The 22,174-nt window shown below is 40.0% G+C and overlaps 1 protein-coding gene across 8 annotated transcripts in view; it reads left to right on the top strand.

Moving 5' to 3' along the window:
* The window catches only part of PIEZO2 (piezo type mechanosensitive ion channel component 2), a 239,562-nt gene that overhangs the window by 212,756 nt on the left and 4,632 nt on the right, over positions 1-22,174 (top strand). For 6 of the 8 annotated variants that reach the window (XM_069957784.1, XM_069957789.1, XM_069957786.1 and 3 more), the window contains 13 exons: positions 1,582-1,749; positions 4,604-4,987; positions 5,208-5,466; positions 6,704-6,886; positions 9,768-10,020; positions 11,009-11,141; positions 11,322-11,469; positions 13,688-13,902; positions 13,996-14,154; positions 14,652-14,799; positions 17,383-17,571; positions 19,629-19,721; positions 21,053-21,225. In XM_069957784.1, the coding sequence (XP_069813885.1) occupies positions 1,582-1,749; positions 4,604-4,987; positions 5,208-5,466; positions 6,704-6,886; positions 9,768-10,020; positions 11,009-11,141; positions 11,322-11,469; positions 13,688-13,902; positions 13,996-14,154; positions 14,652-14,799; positions 17,383-17,571; positions 19,629-19,721; positions 21,053-21,225 (2,505 nt within the window). The remainder of the gene's footprint in view (positions 1-1,581; positions 1,750-4,603; positions 4,988-5,207; positions 5,467-6,703; positions 6,887-9,767; positions 10,021-11,008; positions 11,142-11,321; positions 11,470-13,687; positions 13,903-13,995; positions 14,155-14,651; positions 14,800-17,382; positions 17,572-19,628; positions 19,722-21,052; positions 21,226-22,174) is intronic. The other 2 variants (XM_069957790.1, XM_069957788.1) reach the window with 1 other exon arrangement.

Below are 22,174 nucleotides of genomic sequence, written 5' to 3'. Positions count from 1 at the left end.
GCGCACTCCTCCGCTGCCTTTGCTTGAAGAAGTGACATGTCACTTCTCTGAGCAGAGAGCCGCGGCAGCAGATGAGCGTGTGCTCTCCCATAGACAAACTATGGGACACTGAGACAGGCAGGATTCCACGGCGGAAAGTTCTGCAGCGGTATTCCGTCTGTTTTACTCACTGTGAACATACCCTTATAAAGTAAGAACTATTGTCAGATGCAGTCAATACATAACTATTCCCTATGGACAACTACTAATACAAGTTCATGCTATAAGAACAGTCAATGAATTTGTTGTGGACAGAATTTCCCTGATAATCTTATTGAATACAGAATCCAGTCATCATCTCTTTAATACCAGTGTCTAAATGTACTGATCTGAGGAAGCTGTTAAGTACCTTTGTGGACCTTTATACCATAGCACTAAAATCAATATTCTTTAATGCTTACTTACATTTTGCAGGTACTTTCTTGCTAAAAGGGCTTAGCCAATCACAGCTCCAGATAACTTCTAAATTTTACAAAACAGTGGAGCACCCATAGTCTTCTGTTGGGCCCCACTGTACCTATGAATGGCTGAGTTCATACGGTGGCATTTTTTCTCAGTCAGGTGTTGTCTTGGAAAAAACATGTTTGACATACAGTGTCACATAGAACATGGTACATAGAAGACAATACCATACAGCTCCCTACTGGTAGATACCTGGGTATAACTAAAAAATGCTGATGGTGAATCTAGGAGAAACCTTACCGCAGCACAGATTAATTTTGTGGTCTGGTTTCAGAGATACTACACTAACACATTATATGCAAATGAGCTTCCACAATTATGTGTACGCAAAAAAAAAGGATGCGTTTTGATTCGTTCTTTGATCCGTTTTTTTAAGTAATGGAAGTCAATGGAAAAACAGGTTAAAATGGATGCACACAAATACATCAGTTTATTTGTCTTTTGATCTTTTATTGCATAAAATGGATGAAAAATACGGACTGCAAAAACAGTGTAAACCTAGCCTTAGGGTATGTCCGCGCGTTCGTAATCTTTTTGTGTAATTGCAGACAGATTATAGACCCATTCATTTCTGTGGCCCTGTTCACATGGCCTTCGGTATTGGTCTATGCCAGGGCCATGATCCGTGCCGCAAAAATGCTGGTAGGTCCTAGTATGGACCGCAGTGTTGGTACGGATCATCATTGGGTCAATGCAATTGCAGATGCCTATAGATGCACATCTGTAGGGCTTTCCATTGCTGCGGGTGCACAACCACATACAAAAAACTCTTGAAAACTGTCTGCAGGATAAATTGCCATTGTTGCTGTAGCAATGAATCAAAGCTCAGCTTGAATGTGTTTTATTACAGCAAGGTACAGGTTTAGTAATGAGGCTCCACTGTACATATTTTTTGTTCATTTATATATCCGTTATCCATACCTATATTTATGTGTTATACTGTTTGTCATCTTTAGTGCTTTCAGATTATTCCTGCATAATTCATGTGTGTTTATAAGTGCTTGTTTGTGCTTGATGTTTAAGAATGTTTTTGCTTGCTTTTTACTTATTGATTGTCTCTGTGACTGTTTGCGCCGCTAGCTGCAACACTGAAGCAACCATGCTGTTCTCAAGGCAGTCCACACTTGATGATTTAGATGGGCCAGATGCTGTACCAAAAACAAGTGAGCGCGCCAGACCTAGGCTTCGTAAAATGTACAGCATGGATCAGTCCTCTTCCTCTGCTGACAGTGGCAGTGTAGCATCAAGGTGCTTTATCCATGCATGCCTTATTCATTCATTCTTCACTCTTTAGCCACATTGTTGCATTATCATAGTATTTGTTTGAACCTAGATTGTATTCCACCATCATGTTGCATGAAGCTAAAATACAGTATAACTGCACTAAACCATATTGTTCAAGCATTGCATTTTGGGACCAACCTTGTGCTAAACTCTGAAAACCAAGATGTTGGTTGCAAAATGTATGTAATGATAGCAATTGGAAATGTTCCCACATCTTTTTATCAAATTGCAAAGGGAAATTCTAGATCTAGGATGCAATTCCTTGGTATGTAACACATTGATAAAATGACTTCTGCTATAGATCATTTTTGCTGCTGTATAATGGGAACTGCCTCCTATATTATATCACATTTCCCAACAGAACATATTATGCTATTATTATTTTTATTTTTGCTTATATAGGTCAAGCTAGGCTAATCTTATATTATGTGGATGTTATCGTGCATGTGTGTGTCTATTTTAGTTGATGTGGAATACATGGGTTGTCTGCCATAATAGTATAAGCAAATTGCAGTGCCAGATCACCACTCCCAGGCTCTGATGTGCACAATCCCCCACTCCAATCGCGTGTAAACTGTACTTTCACAAGAAATAGTCAGGACCGTGTGCAGTAGGCACAAAATTCCTCTTTATTCCACGATCCATAAAATCAGCAAATGCATCACCATGGTCACCTTGGGATCTCAACACTGAGTCCTAAGTACAGCAAGTTATAGGTCAATGACCTTATAGACAGGGCCGTATTTACCACTAGGCACCTGTGGTCCAGTGCCTAGGGCAGCACCTTGCAGGGGGGCATCACCAGGGAGCAGGCAGAACTTTTTTTTGTTTATTTTTTTTAGTCTCCCAGCTCCTGTTCAGACTTAACAGTAAATCTGGTGTCTTTTCGAGGGGGGGGGGGTGTATGGTGGAATTGTTCAGGTCCGATGTGGAGGTGTTATCCAGTCACAGTATGTTTATGTTTTAAGCAGTTAAAAACCATGAAATACACATTTCAGACAATGTTTCTACACATAGAGAAATCCATGTGGCTGAAACCACGCTTCCCAATATGGGACGTCTTCAGGTTCAGCGCCTAGGGCAGCAGCAGCTGTTAATACAACCCTGCTTATATGAGTATCATGCGAGATGCAGCCCGGCTATATGAGAGTGAAGTATATGCCGACTGGTACTGCAGTATTGGCCGGATGAACTTCATTTCTTTAGCATTGGAATGCGGGCAGTGTACAGAGTGTATACACTCCAGAGGGGATTCCATTATAACCAATGCAATGTATTTTTACATTTAATAACAGCCGGTGTTAAAACGGCCGTTATTAAATGAAAAAATATGTTACGTGAACTTAACCTCAGCCTTTGTGTACTTGTGATGAGTTTCTCCCTGTCAGCTTTTACAAGCAGATCAGTGTCAAGTTGCATCACATTGTAGACACTGGAAACTGCCACCGATGAGACAGGCGGCTTTGGGAGTCAGGGGAGATGTTTAGCTTCAGCTAATCATTACATGGACTCACCTATAATATCATTGGTCCCCTAGTCTTTTAAATAGGGTAGTATGCACTATGTGTATGGACAAGGAGATCCCCATGTCTTTTAAATAGGGTAGTATGCACTATGTGTATGGACGAGGAGCACATGGTGGAGCTGAATGGGCGAGGGCTTGAGTGCTGCCAAGAAGGATGTGATAGGTAACGACATAATCTGGTAGTTAAAAGGCTACACAGGAGAGACAGACATACAGTACTGTGTGTGTGTGTGTGTGTGTGTGTGTGTGTGTGTGGGTGTGACATGACCCATCTAAGGGTTCAAGAAGTATGGATGTATGTGAGCTGTAATGAAGACAAATTACACTGCTAAAATGCAACTTATACATTACAGAGTTATATTGCCGGACAGTGAATTTTGGCCATTGTACACACTCACCATTACGGGTCCTACATCACCATTTGTTTCATTCCAGCACATCTGCATCCATGCATTTCATTATTGTAACTAGGTAATGTAATTATCGATTACCAGTCTGAACCACAAAAAAATCACAATCTGTCCTGGGTCAGCTGACTTTCTGTAAACTAGAGGATGACATCATCACCATCATATCTCTTCTGGTTGCTGTGGTTTATGAGTTAAAACGGCTGAAATCGTATGTCTGTCACATCAGCTAAAACAATTAATCACAAGCCACACGCATAAACCTCTATGTTATTATCTGATAATTGTTAATACTGCACTATGTAAGCAAAAAAACAAGCAAGTTTCTGCATTTTCAATCTGAATTGACAGCCACCATGGGGTGTAATGTAATAAAGGATTTCCATTATTCTACATAATGACTACACTAGACTCTTTAGCAGTCAATATAAGCAGTGTGGGGCCACCAAAAGCATGAGATGTTTCCATCAGCTGCTCCTGATCCTTTGTGGGCTGCAGGCCTAAAGCAGCCAACAGCCTACAAAAAAGTGTGATTATCAACACCACTTATAATATTATACTCAAAAAGTAACTATTCACAAGAAGCTGAAAAGGAACCAGTTTATACTTTTAGTAACAATGTAATTGTGAGATAAGGCAAATAGTCATGTTCTAAATATAGAAGCACATGTCAAACTTATGCATAACAATTCTCTGCAACAATCAATAAGAATTCTGATTGTGAGGGGAAAAGCCTTCATAAGCCACAATACATGTAAAGCTAAGCTGTAATTGATAAACTATTTCTACCATAGTATTATAGTATAGGATGAATAAAAATAGCATAAATAAAATATAGGATAAATAAGTTTTGTAGCAGAGTTAACAGCTTATCTTTCTTCAATAGTGAACCAACCCAGTGTACCATGGTCTACTCGAGGCAGGGGACAACTGAAACTATAGAAGAAGTGGAAGACGAACAAGAAGAAGATGGCAAAAGTCCTAAGTCTAGATTAGCTCCATCAGATGAAGAATATGGGGTTGACCTAGAAGGATCCAGCTACACACCTGATACAGATTTGCCGCTGTATGCCACAGCAGATGGAGACCTCCCACCATCTTACAGCAAAGCTGTGAGCTTTGAGCAGCTGTCCTTTGCTTCCCACGACGAATCTGCTGATAATAACTTGATGGTCCTAAGTCCAGATGACAGCAACATCGACAAGTTACATGATGCTATTCTGCCTGCTCTTACACATGAATTAACTGCAAGTGAACTTCTTCTAAATAAGTAAGCAGTTTTTATTTCCTCCATCTTTTCTTTTTCGCCTCATATCGACCATAATCTGAGCAATTTTTTAGGGATTTTTTTTTAATTTATATTTAATATTTTTCTCCATACACATATTTTAATGTGTTTTAACTATGTATAATAACATAACAGTTTGAGGTTTTTTTGTGTGTGTGGAAATGCAGTATTACACATTGTCATTGTTGTTTGTACTTTCCAGGATGTTTCAAGATGAAGAGTTGGAAGATTCAGAAAAGTTTTACAAAGGGCAACCACGCTTTTTGCAACTTATATATGCACTTTATAATACCTTAGTGGCCAGATCAGAAATGGTTTGCTATTTTGTGATTATCCTCAACCATATGATTTCTGCTTCCATGATAACATTAGTTCTTCCAATTCTTATCTTTTTGTGGGCCATGCTCTCTGTACCACGCCCCAGTAAACGGTTTTGGATGGCCGCCATTGTTTATACAGAGGTATGTAAACATTCCACATTTTCACAAAACCACTCATATGACACAAAACAGTGGGCCAAACTTATTAATGTGTATGCACACAATGTTGGCTTCTTTCTGTCTGGCTTCTACTGTGGTTAATATTTTCATGCACCATTTGTGCTCCACAACTTCTGACAACTTCATATTTTAAATTGCCAAAAGAGAGCATGCTGTTGCTCAATATGACTTAAGTAACATTTATGAAATGTAAGGGCCAGATTGTGCCCCATTAATCTGTCATGTAGTATACCACTTTGAAGCTCTAAGCACCAAAATGACCATAGCCCATGTGACACAATAAAAAATAAAATTACTCATCTCAAGATGCCAATTAGTCTGTCGGGAAAGTTATAAAAGGGAAACATGCAGGTAGACAAAGGGAGACTAAAGTGTCAGGATTAAAAGCTCAAAGGAACAGGTCTACATAATAATACAAATGTACAGCCTATGGCTAGGTACACTCACAGTCTATTTCAACGTCTGTCATATTGAGGCTAAATACATAAGATGACTGTGTGAGGGAGCCAATCACATTCCCTGTTCGTTCCCAGGACCATGCTAGACAGCAATCATTAACTGAATAATCAATGGGTAGATTTACATGGACACTTTTCTCTTTCCAGTGATAAAATTTAGGTTTGGTATTGCTTTTTCAGTATGATATTACATTTGCCAAAGTGCTCATTTTTTCAGAGAAGGCATATCAACACATTGACACAGCTATCTGTTCAGAAATTTGGTGGAAATTTAATAAATTGGGCCATGACAATGCTTCACCCTGCAATACTGACCTGTTAACCACTCCACATAAAAACTTCTGAACACTGACAGCTGCGTTTCCATAACCTTAATGTAGCACATTAATGGCTTTAAAATATGTCTGTGTTTTATACCTATTTTACTGCTGTATTTTGCTTTTATTTTACTGTGTGTGAACTTAGCTTAACAGTTAGAGCTAACTGAAGTTACATTTCCATAGGGGTAGTGGTGTTCTAAGCTGACATATTTTGCCAAGAGTTCAAGATATAGTGGCAAAATATTAGCTAAATTTGGAAAAAGTTTTATAGATGTGATGATTTATAGTCCTAATTAAAGGCCTTTGTTGTATAATTTTATTTAAAATTTGAGTTAAAAAATCTTGAATATAGATGTGAATTTCTATAAAATATTCTTTATCATTTTGATGTTATAGTTTTCAATATTGCTTCTGCTTTAGGTAACAATTGTTATCAAGTATTTCTTCCAATTTGGATTTTTCCCATGGAACAACAATTTGGAGTTGTTCAAAGACAAACCTTACCATGCTCCTAATATAATTGGCGTGGAGAAGAAAGAAGGATATGTACACTACGACTTGGTTCAACTCCTTGCCTTGTTTTTTCATAGATCTATTTTAAAGGTATGACGTATATGTAACAGAATACTGCAAAGATCTTTTTGTTAATATAAAGTTACTCTGTATATAATATGTGCCAATAACTTAACTTTTAGTCTACCTAACTTGCTTAGGATAGTGATGATTGTAGGATGTGTTGGCATGTGCAGCTGTGGTCTAGGGGTAAATCACCTGTCTAGAGACCAGCAGCAGGTCTTTTTTTTAAGTTTGAATCCCTTGATGAAAATGACATATAATTATTTATTTTTTTTCATTATTGTATATTTGTGCAAAGAATTCCTAATCAGGTCCAAATTCGTTTTTTTTTTTAATCGATGATGTGAAAATAAATAAATAACTATTTATTTTTTATTTATCGTATCATTGTATTAAAAAAAACAAATTTTAAAACTACTTTAGACCAGATTGGGAACTCTTTTAACTTTTAAAAATGTTACAATAATGAGAAGAAGAAAAAGGAAAGACCTATATTTCATTTCCATCAGGGGATTCAAACCAAAGAAAGACCTGCTGGTGGTCTCTAGACAAATGATTTACCCCTAGAGCAGTGGCGGGCCTATCGCTTGTGCAGCCGGTTCCACTGCACAGGGGCCCTGGGCAGCTGGGGGCCCCTCAGGCTCCAGTAAGCTGCAGTTCTGTAGCTGAGCTGTTAGCAGAGCAACAGGGGCTTCCGGATGTGCCCCAGCTGCTCTGATAACTTTCTCCTTCCCTGCACACACATCCAGCAGCACTGGAGCCACAGCGTCTCCTCCCCCGACCCGGCCGGATGGAAGAGTGTCTGTGTAAGTGCTGCTCTCTGCTATCTCCCTATGGTTGAGCTAAAGGAGAAAGGGGAGGGGGGGGGGTCACCATGGAACCAGGGCCGATAGTTCCCAGTGCCTGGTCCACCTTAAATGACGTTCCCCCTCCCCCTCTGTTCCCTCCCCTCTCCCTCCCGCTCTGACAGACCTCCTGCTTCCTGGGTTTTCAAGCAGATGTCAGGACAGGACTGTAAGTGAGGATGGGGATGTCTGCAGATACAGTGCAGCTCCCTGCCTGCCATATACCTCCCCTTAACCTATATACCTTCTCCCTGCCTGCCATATACCTCCCTCTAACCTATATACCTGCTCCCTGACTGCCATATACCACCCCCTAACCTATATATCTGCTCCCTGCCTACCATATACCTCCCCCTAACCTATATACCTGCTCCCTGCCTGCCCAATACATCTCCCTCACCTTTAGACCTGCTCCCTGCCTACAGAATACATTTCCCTCACCTATATACCTGCTCCCTGCCTGCCCAATACATCTCCCTAACCTATATACCCACTCCCTGCCTACAGAATACATCTCCCTCACCCATATACCTGCTCCCTGCCTGCCCAATACATCTCCCTCACCTATATACCTGCTCCCTGCCTACAGAATACATCTCCCTCGCCTATATACCTGCTCCCTGCCTGCCCAATACATCTCCCTCACCTATATACCCGCTCCCTGCCTACAGAATACATCTCCCTCACCCATATACCTGCTCCCTGCCTGCCCAATACATCTCCCTAACCTATATACCTGCTCCCTGCCTGCCCAATACATCTTCCTAACCTATATACCCGCTCCCTGCCTACAGAATACATCTACCTCACCTATATACCCGCTCCCTGCCTACAGAATACATCTCCCTCACCCATATACCTGCTCCCTGCCTGCCCAATACATCTCCCTCACCTATATACCCGCTCCCTGCCTGCCCAATACATCTCCCTCACCTATATACCCGCTCCCTGCCTACAGAATACATCTCCCTCACCCATATACCTGCTCCCTGCCTGCCCAATACATCTCCCTCACCTATATACCTGCTCCCTGCCTGCCCAATACATCTCCCTAACCTATATACCCGCTCCCTGCCTACAGAATACATCTACCTCACCTATATACCCGCTCCCTGCCTACAGAATACATCTCCCTCACCCATATACCTGCTCCCTGCCTGCCCAATACATCTCCCTCACCTATATACCTGCTCCCTGCCTACAGAATAAATCTCCCTCACCTATATACCTGCTTCCTGTCTACAGAATATATCCCCCTCACCTATATACCTGCTCCCTGCCCACAGTCCCAGATACCCGGGCGAATATATCATTCATCTGTGTGTATGCGCCTTTAAAGCACATGAGTAGCAGTACAATTAGGTTATCGGGGCCCAAGCACATTTTTTGCACAGGGGCTCTAGAGCACAGCTCAAACACACTTGGGCTCAGAGATTGAGCTACTGTATATCTGAGTGTTCTTTTCTGAAATAAACTGCCTTCAGAGGACTGATCAGAGACTGCAATCAGAGACCCTGGCTGACAGAGAGAGCAGGAGGCCATGCAGCATTGATTATTCATGAAGGAGAGGGAGGAGTGGTGAGGCGTGCCAGAGTGTGGCACAAATGCTGACCTACAACTCCTGTTTGACTTATTACAGTAGGAAACCTGAAATTGTGCATAATCCACTGCATGGGCAAATTACCAAAAGGTACCATGCTCACTAGGGGACTACAGCACACTGTCAGCACCTCAGATAGGGCCTGGGTGCTGACAGATTCCCTCTAAATGGATTTTTGGTATCCAGTTGTATTTTTGGTTGATAAAAAGTGGGATTTCCCTTTTAAAAATGAGAACAATGTATATTAAATATCCAAGTCACCATAGCCTAAGCAGCAGTCACACACTGTTTACAGAACTTATTGTATGCTTGCCAAATATAACAACAATAATAATAAGACCTAACAAGCCAACCTTTGTTGAAAAAATTTACTTCTCAAACTTTGCAAATACGTTAACTATACTGATTACATCTATGCGTCTCATTTATATTTAAACATAACTTACGTACTTTGTTCTGTTAGTGTCATGGTCTTTGGGATGAGGATGATGTAACCGACAATGCTGACCACAAAGATGATACAGATGGAGAAATTTCAGAAGGATCAGGAAGAAGAGATTCTGTTGGCTCATTAAAATCAGTAAACCTTGCTGCATCTGTAGAGTCTATCCATGTCCATTTCCCAGAGGAGAAGGCGGCCATTAGAAGGAAGAGTTCTAGTAGTGGATCCCAAATTTCACACAGGTCTAGTTTCTCCTCGCACAGGTCGAAGAGAGGTAATTGTTAACCAGCAGTGCAATATTTAACATTGAACTTCTATTACTGTTAAAACAGCATGTGTGGTTTTAAATAGTCGTCTGGGATTCGGAGGACTGAAAAGTTATTTTCTTTAAATACAGAGTAGGAACCATTGACCCACACCTGAAGCCAGTCCTCAAGCCAGTTTTCAATTCAGTTACAAATGAACCTATAGACCTTAGTTTATCAGTTTATCAAATGTCTACGTATGTGGGACAGTGTCAAGTGTTTGTACTTTTGCTCCCTATCGGTAAAGGCCCTATGACACAAAACGATTATCGTCCGTATTCGGCAGATATTGTCCGATGATCGTCTGGTGTAATAGAAGACAACGATCAGCTTACATAAACGATGTCGACTGATCGTTGTCTGTCACTTGTCTTTCAGCATGATGAAAGACAAACAACTAAGATAGCAACGACCACTGATATCTTCTATGGGCTGCCCAGACGATCCAGCGATCACCTGGGCAGCCCCCCGCAGCTCCCTGCGACCCCCCCTGCTCTTACCTGCTCGCTGCCAACGCGTGTAATAGCGACAGCAGTGAGCTGGGAACGAGGAGCAAGCAAGCACTGACATTGTTTGTTTGCTTTTCTCCATCATCCTCTGTAATAGTGTCAGGAAAGCGGATAAGAGAGAATAAGTATAGCCACTGCAGCAAGAAAACAACAGGGACATGAGCTACATGTTAAGCCCCATCTAAACAAAGATTTTTGAAAAATGAATGTATTTAACAAAAAAACAGGGAATTAATAGTATGTTCAGCAAACCAGATAAACTGTGAAACAATAATCCTACTACTTACATTTTCCATCATCTTTGTATTCGTTTTATAAGTGTTTTAGTGTGTTTTATGTTTTCTTTTTTATATGACTCAAACATGTGACTCTAATTTACTTTAACAAACTACATTATGTTTTGTGAATGTTACAAGGTGTAATTTAGAAGGTTACTTTTATATTCCAGGTAGCACCAGCACAAGAAACAGCAGTCAGAAGGGTAGCAGTATATCAAGTGTCAAACAGAAATCAAGAAAAGAGATGCTGATAGAAAAACTCAGAGAGCTTCTTATCAAAGCTAAAGCATTCACCATTAAAACGTAAGAATTTTTTCCCCATTTTTCCCCCCTGAATTTTATACTGGAAATCCTAAATACTTTAACCCAAGACACACTGGCTTTTTGTTGTTCTTTTGCAGTCAGTAGTATAGCAGTATTATTACTATCATTACTATTACTACCATCTTTACTAATTGATGATTGTTTAATTTCTTCTTCCAGAGTCCTCCAGATATATTTGCCAATCAGACAATTTTTTTACAACCTCATTCATCCAGACTACAGTGCTGTGACAGACGTCTACGTGTTAATGTTCCTGGCAGATACTGTAGACTTCATCATAATTGTATTTGGCTTCTGGGCATTTGGAGTAAGTCATCATACCAAAGAAATTGCCAAGCATCTAGTACCGCTAAAGGAGAAATTAATATGTTTAGGATTGCTGTGTATCTTTCAATAAGTAGGTACTGTATATTAGACGTGTAGTATAGAGGATGAGAGAAAAACGTGTTTAAATCTATCATTAAAATATAGTACATAGTAATAGAAAATAGACTTTTTATATCAACCGCATAGTTGTCCATTCTGTGACTATGAATAACAACTTTAATTAGTTTATTACTGATTACTGAGCGCAATAAAAACATGGGTCCATCAAGTCACATGTATGTATCATTTGCAGGCCCTTGTTATGATGCTTTTTAATATTTTCATATGTTGCTTCTGTTTTTTTCCTCCCTATTAACAGTGTTCTTGTTTTTAATTTCTCATAAAGGAAACTTCCCTCCTGAGCCTTATTGAGGCTTTTAATTAGAGATGAGCGAACCTCTAGCATGCTCAAGTCCATCCGAACCCGAACTTTCGGCATTTGATTAGCGGTGGCTGCTGAAGTTGGATAAAGCCCTAAGGCTATGTGGAAAACATGGATATAGTTATTGGCTGTATCCATGTTTTCCAGACAACCTTAGAGCTTTATCCAAGTTCAGCAGCCCCAGCTAATCAAATGCCGAACGTTCGGGTTCAGATGGACTCGAACCCGAACCCGGTTCTCTCATCTCTACTTTTAATATATTAAAATATATTTAAATATGAAAATATTTTTTGTTTTTTACATGAATAGACTGGCACTAGCGTGGGGATGCCAGTGCCGCACCGGTCCTTTTTTTTAACCGCCGCCCTGTTCCCACGCACTGCCCCAGTTTATTACCGAGCACCGACCGGACATGAAGCACTGGAGGCGGGCCTGCCAGCCCCCATTGTGATGATCTGCCCTCCCCTCTGTGAAGTGGCTCCATTTATTTTAATGGAACCGTGTTACAGAGGGGAGGGGGTTTTGTCACACTGGGGGGGCCAACTGGCCCGGCTCCAGTGCTTCAGGCCCAGTCAGTGCTCGGTAACAGACCGACGCAGTGCATGGTTTAAAAAAAGGACAGCGGCACCTCCCCACACCGGCGCTGACTTATTCATGTAAAAAACAAAAAAGCGATGTACCAGTGGTACATTTGCTTTTCAGGTATCATGTCCCCCTTTACCTTCTTTCCGCCAGACTATACAGGTTTACATCCTTAATTCTTTCTGGTTTTCTCTTAGGTGGGAAAAAGTGGGCTTCCTGAAATTTTGTGTTTTGTAGATTGACTACTTAACATCCTTTTCAAGGATAATTTATTATGTTGTAGTCAAAATTACCTAGGTGACTCCCATTCGTTCTTTTGATATCCTATCCAACTTATTAGTTAAAACACAAGGGGGTAACAAAAAATATTAACTATATAGGAAACTAATTCTAAATATACTAATACCTACTAAATATACTCAGATATTGAGCCTTCACTGTAGCCCCAATCTGTGCAATGTAGCTCTACCCCTCCAATCCCTGGCATCTGAGTTTCTGCTGAATGGCTCCCCTGTCCTATGGAAAAATTATATGTAGGTCACATGCTCCTCAATAGGATTCCATCATGCAAGGAGGAACAGTGTAGCAGGAACAGTGCTGCAACGGATGGAGAGGATAGCGAGGCTACAGATCGAGTCCACAGGAAGGATCAATCTATTTATTAGTACAGTTTGCCAAGTTAATGACAGGGCCGACCCCATTTATGTATAAGAAAACCCCTCCTCCTTTCTTATAGACATTTCAAAAATTGCAGGGCACACAGATTTGGGAAACTATTGTTAAGGGTTTCTTATTTATGCAGATAAAAGCTTTATACTAATCTAGGAATCAAGAAATAAATGACATATTATGAATTACTTTAATCATTTTTGCTGCAAAAAAAAAAGACAATTCAAAATGTACATTTCAAGCTTTGAAACAACATACCATAGACTGCTCTATCCTGAGGTCTTTGGGAAAATGTTTAAACAGTTGAAACATTTGGTCCCCTTGGCAAAATTTTTCTTCCCAGTCAACCTAAACTTTTCTGCAACTCCAGACTCTAAGGCCAACCTGAAAATCCCTTACCCCTATTTTTTGTTTCTAGTCTCATCATGTTGTCATGTCGCTGTCTGTACCATGAAGTTTTCTTTTAGTTATGTCTTGAGCTATTGCTCCTGCGTGACGATAGCTAATACTACATCTGTATTTTCAGAAACACTCGGCTGCAGCAGACATTACCTCCTCCCTGTCAGAAGACCAGGTACCAGAAGCATTCTTGGTGATGGTTTTGATACAGTTTGGCACAATGGTTGTGGACCGTGCTCTCTATCTCAGAAAAACCGTAATGGGCAAAGTCATATTCCAGGTTATCTTGGTGTTTGGTATACATTTTTGGATGTTCTTTATTTTACCCGGAGTAACAGAAAGGTAAAGGACTACTTGCGTGTTTCTGTGCTCTTTGCTTGTCACCACTAGGCCTAGATCAGTTTGGCATCATGGGTTTTTGTTTCTGTTTTTCAGGAAATTCAGTCAGAACACTGTTGCCCAGCTATGGTATTTTGTGAAGTGTATCTATTTTGGACTATCAGCTTACCAAATCCGCTGTGGATACCCGACCCGTGTTCTTGGAAACTTCCTTACAAAAAGCTACAACTATGTCAATTTGTTCTTATTTCAAGGGTAGGTAGCCAAATAGTAATAGTACTGTATTGTTTTGTTTACCCAGTACTGTACTCGGTACAGAGAATCTGTAAGTTAAGGTTCATAGAGGCCTTGAGGGCAAATGAGAAGAAAAAAAAAAACACCATCATAATAAACGTCTTCCCTATTGAAATTACTGGACTATTAAAAATTCCACAAAAAGCTAGGAGGGGGCTAAAGCTAGGAGGGGGGCTATACACAGAAGAGGTGGCGATCCTTTTTCTCCATGTTCCTTTTGACTCCAGGTTTACAAATACTAATACCAAATAGTGACCCAAATACCGCTTTGAAAATTTGGCCTTAGTCCAATTGTCGTGTGACTTGAAAACTGTGGACATTTCAAATGGGAAGTGGATTGAACATGTCAGAGAGATGAAGCTCACATCGACACAAGAAGAAATGTGTTCAGCAATGTGTTTGCCATCACCTACTAATTCTGACATGCAGTTCTAATAATGTGTGATCTTTTTCTTCAGCTTTCGCCTGGTGCCATTTTTAACTGAGCTGAGAGCTGTCATGGACTGGGTATGGACTGACACTACACTCAGTCTTTCCAGCTGGATCTGTGTGGAGGATATTTATGCTCACATATTTATACTAAAATGCTGGCGTGAGTCAGAAAAGGTAAGGAATGTACGGTCATTAAGTTGGGATTTTAAAGGAAACATAGCTTAGGGTTCAATTTCAACACAAAGAATAGAACATTTCTGATCTACAATTTTGTAAAAAAAAGAAGGTATTATTATCTTTATGCAACCTGTTGTTACTTGCTCTGTTTAGCCACTTGAGTAGTTTCCTCCGATTAGAAACTCATGTTTGGTCAGAGCTGAAAGGCATATCTCCAGTCTGTGTTTGATGTATCAGTACTGCATAGAGAACATGCAGATCATAGCACAATGCAGCAATCAGCATGATGTATAAGGGATAATGAGGCCAGTTCTAGGCGGTGTGTCCTGTCGCAACCACATGTTTAATGACCCACACTGATGGCTTCATAGGCCTTTATAATAATCAGTTTGGGTCATTAAATCTGTAGTCAACCTTGGAGAGTTATCTGTAATACGGGGGCAAAAATGAACCCATAAATGTTTGTGGCCTTCATCTAAGCTATAGGATTCATAATGTCTAATAGCCATTAAAGCATTGGAGTGATGACAACTTTTATAAAGGGCTATAGGATATCTTTCTGCAGTAGTAATCATTTAATTGTTGCTGCTATGATGATGATGATTATTATTATTATTATTATTATTAATGATAATAATAATACTAACAATAATAATAATAATAATAATAAAAATAATAGTGGATCACTAGATTCAACATATTTATTGTCATTGCCATGTTTAGCTGGGGTGTAATTCTTTAATATAAGCACAATATCAGGCTTGTATTATTGGAGAAATGTAAGAAAAAAAATGCTGGACAGGTAGGTTAGTTATGGGATTAACCCCTTAAGGTCAAAGCCAATTTTCGATTTTTGCACTTTTTTTTCCCACTTTATGTTTAAAAGTCCATAGCGCTTGCATTTTTTCACCTAATGACGTATATGAGCGCTTATTTTTTGCGAAACCAATTGTACTTTACAATGACAGGCATTATTTTTCCATAACATATGCTGCGAAATCGGAAAAAAATCATTTGCGCTGTCAAATTGAAAAAAAAAAGGAATTTGTTTCGATTTCGGGGAGTTTTGCATTTACGCCGTTCCCCCTATTGTAAAACTGACTGGTTATGCATGTTCCTCAAGTCGTTATGATTACAACGATATGTAACGTGTATAACTTTTATATTATCTGATGGCTTGTAAAAAATTCAAACCATTGTTAACAGATATATGTTCCTTAAAATCGCTCTATTCCCATGCTTACAGCGCTTTTATCCTTTGGTCTATGGGTCTGTGTGAGATGTCATTTTTTTGCGCCATGATGCATTCTTTCTATCGGTAACTTGATTGCGCATATACGACTTTTTGATCACTTTTTATAAAAAATTTTCTGGATTTGATGCGACCAAAAATGCGCAATTTTGCACTTTGGAATTTTTTGTGCTTACGCCGTTTACCGTGCGAGATCAGGAATTTGATTAATTATTAGTTCGGGCGATTATGTGCGCGGCGATACCAAACATGTTTGTTTATTTGTTTATTTATTTATTTATATTTATAAAATGGGAAAAGGAGGGGATTTGGACTTTTAATAGGGGAGGGGATTTTTTATTAATAAAAAACATTTTTACTTTTATCTTCACTGTAACTTGAAGTCCCCCTGGGGGACTTGTATATAAATAGCACTGATCTCTCATAGAGATCAATGCTGTGTATATACACAGCAAAGATCGATTACATTGGTCATAGATTGCTTTGGCCATAGCAATCTATTGCCGAGCCGGGATCAGCGTCATTCCGACACTGAGGCCTGGCACGGACAGAAGAACGGATCTCCCCCCCCCGCGATCGCATCGCGGGGGGGAGATCCGTCCCACTAGACACCAGGGATGCATGGAGGAAAGCCTCTAAGTGTAGCTGTCAGGTTTGACAGCTGCACTTAGAGGCTTAATTAGCCGGCGCGGCAACGGGACCCGCGCCGGCTAATAGAGGCACTGCCCGGCTGCACATGTCAGCCGGGATCAGCGCCGTTCAGAGCGGGGTCCCGGCAGGACCCCTCTCTGAACACCCCCGAGGCACCATGACGTATCAGATACGTCATGGGTCGCTAAGGGGTTAAAAAATGCCGAAAATAATTACCATATGTGAGCATCTATACCAGATTGTCCAGAAAATGGGCAAATACCCTTTATTAAAGGGTTTATGTTAAGGCAAGATGTCCTATGAAAAAAAAATTTGTGGCTGCATCTGTTTCAGAGTCTAGACAGGTTTGCCAATCAGTTGCACCAAGACCCAAATGTGTTACTTAAAATTGAACAGAATATGTTGAAAAATCTTTTTTTCTGCATTTCTCACAATGAGTATACATAGAAATATGTATGCACTGTAAGGATCCTCTCTGGGGGATGGTAGAAAAATACAGTATAAACATCTGCTGGGCTGAGCACTAGCAAATGATAGGTTTTTATGTAAGCTGCATAACAGAGCAGATGTTGCAGGCTAAGGCAGCAGGGGAACCAGACTTACACTTTACATAGGAGAACTGTGTTTTTGGCTAAAAGTGTCTGTTCCTAACTGTACCTGCTTTCCACTTTCTACAGAGATATCCCCAGCCACGTGGTCAGAAGAAGAAAAAAGTAGTCAAGTATGGAATGGGTGGCATGATCATTGTACTCCTGATATGCATTGTTTGGTTCCCTTTGCTTTTCATGTCTTTAATCAAATCTGTTGCTGGTGTGACAAACAAGCCACTAGATGTGTCCATTAAAATATCTCTGGGAGGTTTCCAGGTAAGGCTGATCAGTAAATGTATTTGTTATTTTCCTTGATTAAATTGTTGTCCAGTCTTGTCCAAGAGTATATATTGGAATCTAAATAAGCCCCATAGGCTTAAATAGGGTTGTTGTTTTTTTTTTTTTGGGGGGGGGGGGGGAGAAAACAATTGGCTGTGTGCTTCCCTTAGTGTTCTTCAGAGCATTGTTGTATATTTGTATATCATGGCATCTCGCAATCAAAGTTTCCACAATTTAATATGCAGATTTATGAAGTTTATAGGGTTCTATAGCTATTGACTTTTGATTTTCTTTGCCTTGGTAGCAGCTGTCTGACATTGGTTGGTAAAGAGCATAACCTTTAACTCAAGTGCAAAAATAACCTGATCAAGCTTTCCACTTCCCTTAATCCCTTTGTAGTATGATATTGTCCTCCTCTGTGCTGATTACCTTACAGAGTATTGTATAATCTGCAAATGTTGAAATTCTGTAAGCCTTACCAACCTACCTATTTTGTCTGTAAGGTCCAAGCCTTTTTTTTCTTTCATTGTTGCATTTCAAGAGCCATGACTTTTTTTTTTTCTATTAAATCTGGTGGCAATTGTCACAGTTGGGCACCACCAGTTTGACTCTTCAGTGGCCAACAGAAAAGTTACTTTTATTACTTTACGAACAGTGACCAGTAAAACTTATGCTGTGCCATTACTTTGGTGACTTTTAACCTGTGCTTCTAATATCCTGTCAGGCCTATTGGTCACATTTTTTTCTAGAATTACTTGACATTTCCTGTGCTGGACTTTCAGACTTTCATTGACTGGAATGGGCAGGATGGAGTCATTTTATAACTATGTTTTGTTCATTTGGCAGATGAACACTTCTTTTGCACAGAAAGACCACGCTTTTGAGTCCTGCTTAAAAGAAGTATTCGTTGACCAGATGGACAAAACATAGTCACAAAATGGCCCTTTCAAGTCAACGGGCTGTCGGCTGCATGCCAGGCTCCAGCATACTTCATTGATTAACATATTTTCATCAATTCCCAATGTGTAGCCTACGTGGGGCTGAAAGGGGCCCCCAGGCCCCTGAAATTTCCTCCATAATGTGCAATTTTTTTTCTAGTGTCTATATTTTTTATTTGGCCACTGTAATAAAGACTATAGTATAACCATAAAAGGAGAAGTCTGGCGAAAATCTTTATTAAAGTATTGTATTGCCCCCAAAAATTACACAAATCCCAAATATACATTTATTATGGGAAATGCTTATAAAGTGCTTTTTTCCCTGCACTTACTACTGCATCAAGGCTTCACTTCCTGGATAACATGGTGATGTCACAACCTGACTCCCAGAGCTGTGTGGGCTGTGGTTGCTGGAGAGGATAAAGGCAGAGGGATGCTCAGTATCCCTCCAGTGCCCTGTGTCCCTCAGTGTCCCCCTGCCATCATCCTCTCCAGCAGCCACAGCCCACACAGCTCTGGGAGTCGGGTCGTGACATCACCATGTTATCCAGGAAGTGAAGCCTTGATGCAGTAGTAAGTGCAGGGAAAAAAGCACTTTATGTGCATTTCCTATAATAAGTGTATATTGGTGATTTGTATAAATTGGGGGGGAGGGCAATACATTACTTTAATAAAAATTGTCGCAGACTTCTCCTTTAAATTGCATGTTATAGGTGTTGTCTTGGGACCCTACACTATGTGCAAGAACTGGCGGACTCTAGACGGGAATGTCTTAGGGTCTGGGTCCTAGACTTGCAGGGATGGACTGATCCATATAGCAGATTTATTCTGAAAGGTCTGGTTTTTGATAGGACAACCCCTTTAAGATGTATTAGAATGCTTATTACACATAAAAGCTATAAAGTTTGTGCATACATTTGGTTTGTTTTGGATTTGCAGACAGACTAAATATATTGTTCATAAATAGTAATAAGAGAATCCAAATCAATACAAAGACAAAAATAACTGTGTTTTGTGTAAATGGAGCTGTAGATCATTACTGGGATCAATGCTTCTTATACTCTTACCAGTGAAATAAAAGGTGACATGAAATTAAGGACTCTGTTTGCTTTGCAGCCTATCTTTACTATGAGCGCACAACAGAACCAGCTAAAAGAGCTGGATACAGGTTTATACACCTCTTTTGAAAAGAAATTTTCTAAGGAAACAGTAAGTAAAACATTCTCCTCAGTTTGTCATGTCTATTAAAATGAATCCGTAAAACATGGAAACAGAAGATTGTGACAGAAGAAGACCACATGGTCCATCTAGTCGCCCTTATATTATTTCCTTTGTGTTATTTTAATCTTAAGATATATGTTTATCCCAGGAATGCCTTTAGGATTTAGAGCTTATTTGGGTCGGTAATTTTTACCCAAACCTCCAGTGGAACTTACACAGGGTAAACCTCTAATGGATGTTGCATGTTGGACCCATTCATGTATTTGTAAAAATACTGATCAAAATAAGTAACGAAATGAGTTCCAAATACTAACCAAAATATGTGTATGAACCTAGCCTAAAACAATAATTTCTGACATTGCTTTTGATCTGTTCCCCTAATAACCTCACACTGAGTTCCCCCTGCAATCTCGAGTATAGGAACTGAAAATCCCAGCTGAATGAAGCTGCGGGCCAAAGAGAGCCAAATGCAGCTTTCAGTTATTTCTGTGGTTCCTTCGAGATTAAATCGAACTGCCAGATGCGCAGCCCACAGCTCCATTTGGGTGAGATTTCTGGTGCCCCTCAGAACCCCTGCAACCTCTTAATTATGCCCTATCCTGTAAATAGGGTATCATGTCCTGCGTCCCCTTCTTTTGTACAAGCCATGTCATGTTTATTCAAAGATGACAACTTTACCTCTACAGGATTGGTTATAAGTGATCAGAGGGTGTCCAACCACTGAAACCCCCAATGATTTTCACAAGGGGGGTCCTGGTAGCCGTCGGATGGGGTGGATCAGTGCACTGAAGGCGGTACCAAACAGCCTAATTTAAATATTAATTAAACTGAAGATATAATGTAAGTGGTTCTGGGAATAAAGGTAAGATAATTACCTGCATTCTCAGCAGCCTATGCGCTTTGGAAACATGTTAGCGGCAGAAACTACCCGCTCAGTGACTGCAGAGGTGTCTCTTCATAGTAACTGATTGGCTGAGAGGGTATTTCAGAGTTGGGTCATGATGTCAAAGGACCAGGAGCCCAGTGGGGGACCATGAGCTGTGGTGCTGCGTTACAAGGGTACCAGGAGGGATAAGTAGAACTTTTGCTCCCAATACCCCCTGCCCACCATCATTTTTTACGCTATGCCAGGAACTATTCTTTAATATTACAAATGTAAGTTGTTTGTGCAAGTTGTATTCACATTAAAATGAAAATTATAAAAAAACTAATACTGTAACTAAAACTGTAAAAAATAAGGGATTAAACTAAATTACAGACATATGCAATATAAATGTTAGCTTTTACATTAGTTATTAAGATGTCCTATATTCTTACAGTCAGCACTCCAGTTTCTGGAAGGATATGGAAGAGAAGACATTACCATCGCAGAATTAGAGGGAAATTCAAATTCCTTATGGACTATTAGTCCTCCAAGTAGACAGTCAATGATAAACAGCCTTGAAAGCCTGAATCATGACTTCACACTTGTTGTCTCTTGGACCATTCAGCGGTGAGTTATTCTGGTCAATACATATGTGCACATACAGTATACATCAATTCAAGTCATCTCTATGGAGTTTACCTCAGCTGTGTGCTTGTTGCTTTAGGGCCCTATTCCACTAGACGATTATCGTTTGCATAATCGTTACCGATTAACGATCTCAAACGACAGCTATTGCGAAAGACCTGAAAACGTTCACTCATTTCCATGGAACGATAATCGTTACTTATGATTGTAATTGCGATCATTTTTCTTCGCTATTTATTCGCTATTGCGTTCGTATCGATTGCGAACGACCGAACGATGTCTAATTCAATGCAAACGTTTTGCGAACGAGCAACGATAAAAATAGGTCCAGGTCTTATAAAGCGATCAACGATTTCTCGTTCGGTCGTTAGTCGTTAACTGCATTTCAACCGAACGATTATCGTTTAGATTCGAACGATTTAACGATAATCTGAACAATAATCATCCGGTGGAATAGGGCCCTTAGTATATACGACTGAGATAAGTAGATGGAAACAAGTATAGACTGCAATAAAATAAGTGCAATATCAAGAAACACAAATTTATAAAAATGTTTTACTAAGACGAATTGTAGGTACCACCCCTGGCTATTTGCACAGAAATTAATGTGGTTGCACATGGACAATGTGAACTGAGACTGAGAGTCCTAAGGAGGGTGAAAACAGTGTTTCTCAGTGAAATCATTTACTACATGTGAATAGGGCACATGAGGTGACGGCAGTTTGTGTTTTTTGTTCATTTTTGCTTTTCTAACAGAATATAATCAACGGGAACATAATAAACTGTAATTTTTTTTATAAGAGATTGCTCATTTTTTCACTGTAATCTAATTGTGGAGGAGCAAATCCAGAATATCGGTGAATCTGTGACTGTTAGTATATGCTTCCTATGTGTACACATTTACAATATAAAATAGGGACTGATACTCCTG

This window comes from Dendropsophus ebraccatus, chromosome 2, assembly GCF_027789765.1.
Source record: "Dendropsophus ebraccatus isolate aDenEbr1 chromosome 2, aDenEbr1.pat, whole genome shotgun sequence".
NCBI lineage: Eukaryota > Metazoa > Chordata > Amphibia > Anura > Hylidae > Dendropsophus > Dendropsophus ebraccatus.
Note: the sequence above shows the minus strand (reverse complement) of the source record. Positions and strands in the feature narration are given on the sequence as shown.